Source organism: Melampsora larici-populina, assembly GCF_000204055.1.
Source record: "Melampsora larici-populina 98AG31 unplaced genomic scaffold MELLAscaffold_2, whole genome shotgun sequence".
Lineage (NCBI taxonomy): Eukaryota > Fungi > Basidiomycota > Pucciniomycetes > Pucciniales > Melampsoraceae > Melampsora > Melampsora laricis-populina.
In genome coordinates, this window is record NW_006768766.1 from 4,995 (window position 1) to 10,419 (window position 5,425).

Sequence of the window (5,425 nt, forward strand, 5' to 3'; positions counted from 1 at the left end):
GATCATATCTGGATCATGAGGAGAAATACAGACTGAGGTTTTTCGGGACAGGGTCAGATAACACAATCATACGGATTGACTACCAGACTGCTGAGTCCATATTGAGGTTTACCTTCCTTTGCCAATCTGGTTGCGCGATCTTGAGCTGTGCCAGTCTGGGGACCATAGGAGACATCAACTTTCTTCTTCTAAAAAAATCAAACCGGAAAGCCTTTGGTCAAGAGTGTTAGCTTATAGCATATCGATGAATCGAGAGGCTCTGACCCGAAATTCCGTAACAAAGTCTCGACCTGCTTCTGGAAGGTCAGTGGACTGATTGCTAGGCTTGAAGTATTCATTGAGAGTTGGAACCTTCACGTTTGGGGTCAAGGATTTAGGTGAAGAGATAAAGTAAGACCATAGGACGTAAAGCGAGGTAAGCCTAGCGAGTGAGGGAACAAAAAGTTCTGAAATAGGGAGTTGATTCGAGGTAATGGTCGAGGGAATTGATAGGCAGGGCGGCATGGATGTCAAACTGGGAGAGCGCTGGAAGCATACCGAGAGATGGGTAGTTGGAATCAGAGGTACATCGATTGTTTGAGTGCAAGTAAATGGGATAGTTGATGCAGGGCAGGTTGACTCCAAGCTATTCCTGGGTTGATTCGGTTGTGGAAAATGGATATAGATGGAATTGGGGTGGCAGTGGGCACACATTGTAATGGATTTAATTGGTTGAGACGTGTAAACCTCAAAATTTGGAATAGGATTTGGGAGTTTTAGGAGTTTTGCCGCCGAACACGGTTTTCCTTTAACTTGAATGATAGGTGCGTAACGAGGGTATCTTGGTTGCGTCGTGTCATGAGGGAAGTGATACGTGGCGAGAGAAATGCCGTGCTGAATATTTTTTTGGCTGATTATGCAGAGTGAGTATTCCACTTCGGCAGTATAAGACCGTATGAGAGGATGATAGAGAGACCGCAAATCAACCCCTGTGCACATCTTCCGCGTTTCTGACACTGTTCTTACGTTTCTGCACATTCCAACGGTACCATCTCGGTTGCAGAGCATTGTTAGACTAAGTTTCTCTTCATCTCATCTCGCCATTTACCACATCTTCTCTGAATAACGCGAATTATCATGGATGCTTCAATTGTCGTACATCCTATCCAAGTCCAATACACTGGCGTTGTTGGTAAACAAGTGCGTAGTACATGATGCCGAAAGCGCGGTGTCGGCTGACATCGTTTGTTTGCCATCGCAGGTTCACAGTCGACTTTTAACCGATGCTGGTTTCACCGCGGTCAGTGCTGAGGTTTCGACGCCAGGTACAGTCAACTCCCTCTAATTACATACAGTTTGGCGGGTGTTTTTTTCATGCACTTAAAGGAATATGCACTTATAGACCTCATTTTGGCTGGCAAACCCCTTTTTGGCGGCAAAAAATCCTATGCACATAGAGAATTATGCACTTACAGGGAGATCAACTTAGAGGGAGTTGACTGTACTATGGAGATTCCGGCCGCCGCGACAGAAATCAACTTAACGAGTTTAACCTCTAACGACATCGACTTGAAAGAAGGTGATCTTTATACCGTCAGCTGCAAGCTCATTGGCTCAAATACGCCCCGGCCAGATGTGTTACACTTCATCGGACCCACGATGGTGAAGCTACCGGGGGTGAAGAAGACTGCGATTGATCCAGATAACAAGGACGTGAATAAGTTTGCCATGGTGGCGTTGGGAATAGTGGTGGACAAGAAGGTTATCAGAGGTTCATATGGGGATGGTATTTGTTCAACGGTGCTTACGGTGAAAGCCGTAGATAAAGATCCAATTGTACGTCCAACTCGCCATTGTAAATAGTTCACACTGACCGATTCTTATGCTATAGACACGTAGTCCAGTAATGTGGTTGACCAAGCATCATGTCAGCTCGGCTTTAGGCGAAGTAGCAATGAAACAGGGTTGCGAATTGGGAGCGGAGGTAGAAGTCTCGGGGATAGTTGTCGGATATGACGCTGAGAACTTCATGTGGGAGACCAACGTGCGTAATGCCTATGAGGTCGCTGTCGCTTCGAGCGCCTGATGACTGATGACCAGGTCTCTTCGTGGTAGGTTTACGCTATGACGGTATGTGGCGCGGCAGTCCAAGATGCACCACGTGGTCGAATGGATACGGTTCCAAAAACTTTGGGGTAGGTCGTCGTTACTAGGATTATAGCAGAGCGGACAGCTGAATCCTCCGTTCCGTGCACTCCAGGCGTTGCTTAGGTACCTTCGGCAGTGGCAAGGCTCGCCCGCATCAAAATTGCACCAAGCGCCGTATGAGATTCGGCGAAAGCAGATTGCGGAATAGATGGGTATTATGGTACTCGAAGCATTCAAAGAAGTTAAGCATAGCAAAAGACGCAACACGTCGCAGCTCAATGATCTAATAAATTCGATGCAGTCTCTCGGCATCTCTGAGTAGGACCACTGCGGGTTTCTCTCTTCCAGCTGTCTCAGGGGTTTAACAACCTCAATCTAAGATCTGTGCCAAACCAGCCGTCCGAATAAGTTCATAATGTTGTAACAAAATCAAAAAAATGTTTCAGTTTCCATGTTCATATCGTTCTTACAAAATCATTCATTTGAGCTCTCTATTACTCGACCCTATTGCGGAATATTTTAAGTGAGGCCCATATGGGGATTATGCCTTTGTAAAACTTATTCACAGCTGGGGAATGCGTGTTTGTGGAGCCAACGTTTCGCCAATGAGCCAGTACGGCATCTGCAGCCTAAGTAAGGCGCGGCAACAGTCCCAGAACGCCCTCGAAGGACGGCGCGATAACACCAACAAGGAGCCCTGCCTTCAGTAATCTAATTGACGCGTCGCCGTATTGAAGAGACGTGTGTATCGAGATCCCTTGAGCGAATACCCCTGCATTGATTTCTTTGAATCGTAGGCCGAGAACTCTGACTGTTCCCACGAGACATCACAGGCGACGGGTTTCTATCGCGACGCACATGTGGTACAGATCGGTGAGAATTACTGTTATAACGTTGTGGATCAGCAAGAATCTTGGTATTCGCAGTGTTACAGACGCTTTGCACACGTCGTGCTGATGGTGTGAGGACATGAGGCGTCGGCCGAGGTAGAGGTGGCTTGGTGCGGTGTTCGACACAATTATCAAGGGGCAGACCGTAATGGGTGCAGTGTATCGAGTGTCGACTATCTTCGTAATGTATACAGCCGTCAGGGTCTGAGGGAATAGAAACGCTGAGTTGGTAACATTGCGGTGCCACACAGAGTGCTGCAGGGTTTGGGGTGGGCTGTCTACACATTAATCGAGGATTAATTCATCGTCAGGATGTAGGGTCCACCTAAGGCAGAGAAACGCGTAGTAGCACTGACTCAGCTCAATATAAGCAGCGGATGAGAGCAGAATTGAAGTATAGATTATTTACTTTCTCATCCAATTTCTGATTCATCTTCGAATATGCCTAAGGTCGCGGTACGTAGCCGAAAGGAAAACTCGGAGAAGGTTCTCATGAAGAGATTCAGAAAAGAAATCCCAAATAACGTCGGCAGCTGTACAGATTATTGTGACGATTGTGGTGCAGCGCATTGGCTAAAAGAGAAGATACCAGCGCGCGGACGGAAGTACCCCGCGCATTATTCGATGTGCTGTCGCGGGGGTCAAATAGAACTACCACAGCATTATTTCGATTTTCCGCCGATACCCGAGTTCATGCACGACTTACTCACGAGTGACGATAGAGGTGAGTTGTATTCTCCCTAAGACAATGTCACGACCTGACGGCATTTTCTAGATTCTAGGGGTTTCCGGGACAACATCAGGGCGTATAACAATGGCCTTAGTTTCACATCATTGGGAACTGAGATTGATCATTCCGTGAATGGGCCCTACGGGATCAGGTGCTTCAAATTTCAGGGTGAGATGGTGCATAGGATGGGATCAATTTTACCTCAGGAGGGCTCAGCGCCCGCTTTTGCGCAGATTTATATGATGGGGCCAGAAATCCAGAACGAAGCAGCTCACCGCGTCCGTGTGGCCGGTGCGAAAGGAATGGATGCAAAGATCATGCAGATGCTGCAAGATTTTCTCGATAAATATAATCCCTATACAAAGCAGTTTCGGTCAGCGTATGACATTTGGAAAAGGGAGGGCGCCGTGATAATCCAATTAAAATCGATTGAACCCACGCCCCACATGGCTGCAGGGCATGATATTCAAACTTACAACCGACCTTCGGCGTCAGAAGTGGCAATGGTGATCGGAAAGGATGGCAAGGTAGGGAAAGGAGAGAGAGACCTCATTTTAACTTCAAAGAGTGACAAATGGGAGCGCATCTCCGACTTGCACACGGGATATCTGCCATTACGATACCCAGTTTTGTTTCCGTACGGCCAAGCAGGGTATGACAGCTACTACAAGGTACCAAGTGAAAACAGTAAGTCACATTAAATTTAATGGCTTCGATAGAAGCTGACCTTTTGGGTTAGATGATGGTGCAACAGTTTCGTCTTTGGCATGGTTTGCTTATCTGCTGTTCCAGCGCCGCGGCCAGTTTTCTAACATCTTAGCTTCAAGATTACTTCTACAAGAATTCTGTACTGATTTGTACGCTTGCGTGGAGCACAGTCGAATGATGTGGTTCAGAACGCACCAAGAGGAGATTAGATCGGAATTGTATACAGGTGCGGTTGAAGCGTTGGGACGAAATGACTTCACCATTGGTCGTCGTGTAATATTGCCTGCGTCACATATTGGGAGTCCTAGAGCTATGATTCAATTATACCATGATGCGATGGCGTTGGTTCGACATTTCGGACAACCAAGCTTTTCCATCACGATGACAGTGAATGATTATTGGCCGGAGATACAGAATGAGTTGGAATATGGACAATAGGCCACAGATAGGCCTGTACGGAATGCGAGATGTTCCAAAGTGACAATGCAAAATTTCAAAAATCAAAAATCACAATCCCCGGGTGCGAAATTCAAAAATCAAAGACAAAACTACAGAAAATACTCAAATACAGGGATAAAACCCCTGTACTGGGGTAAAAGTCATGGCAGAAACCCCTTTTTGCCCAAATTTCCAGTGGTCAACACTGTTTTCATTGCATTGTCACCTTTCGACAAAAAGTACCAGCAACACCAAAAATCAAAAAATCAAAAAACCAAAAACCAAAAAATACATTTCTCAAACTGTACAATTCAAACACCAATGTTAGATTCTACTGCAGCCAAAAACCACATGTTGGCCAACTAGCTACAAGCTCGGTCTCACAGGTATCAACACCTCCAATTGGAGACATTCTACCATCAGTCTCAAGAGCTTCAAAGTACCTGCTTCCTGTCTCGCTCTCCTCCAAACCTCTTTCATCATCATCAATCCTCTTCGATTGTCCTCGATCTTCCTCATCTTTGTCAACCGT

At 46.3% G+C, this 5,425-nt stretch overlaps 2 protein-coding genes across 2 annotated transcripts; one reads left to right on the forward strand and one right to left on the reverse strand.

Moving 5' to 3' along the window:
- Window positions 1-53: 53 nt before the first annotated feature.
- MELLADRAFT_88870 (uncharacterized protein) lies at window positions 54-504 on the reverse strand (the record flags this gene model as incomplete). Its single annotated transcript, XM_007404849.1, has 2 exons — window positions 54-188; window positions 265-504. The coding sequence occupies 2 exons, from the start codon at window positions 502-504 to the stop codon at window positions 54-56; spliced, it is 375 nt and encodes a 124-aa protein (XP_007404911.1).
- Window positions 505-1,116: 612 nt separating this feature from the next.
- MELLADRAFT_101522 (uncharacterized protein) lies at window positions 1,117-2,335 on the forward strand (the record flags this gene model as incomplete). The annotated part of the gene is made up of 6 exons (XM_007404132.1): window positions 1,117-1,179; window positions 1,241-1,279; window positions 1,648-1,815; window positions 1,871-2,023; window positions 2,095-2,174; window positions 2,251-2,335. 6 exons carry the CDS (start codon window positions 1,117-1,119, stop codon window positions 2,333-2,335), a joined length of 588 nt encoding a protein of 195 aa, XP_007404194.1.
- Between the last annotated feature and the right edge of the window lie 3,090 nt (window positions 2,336-5,425).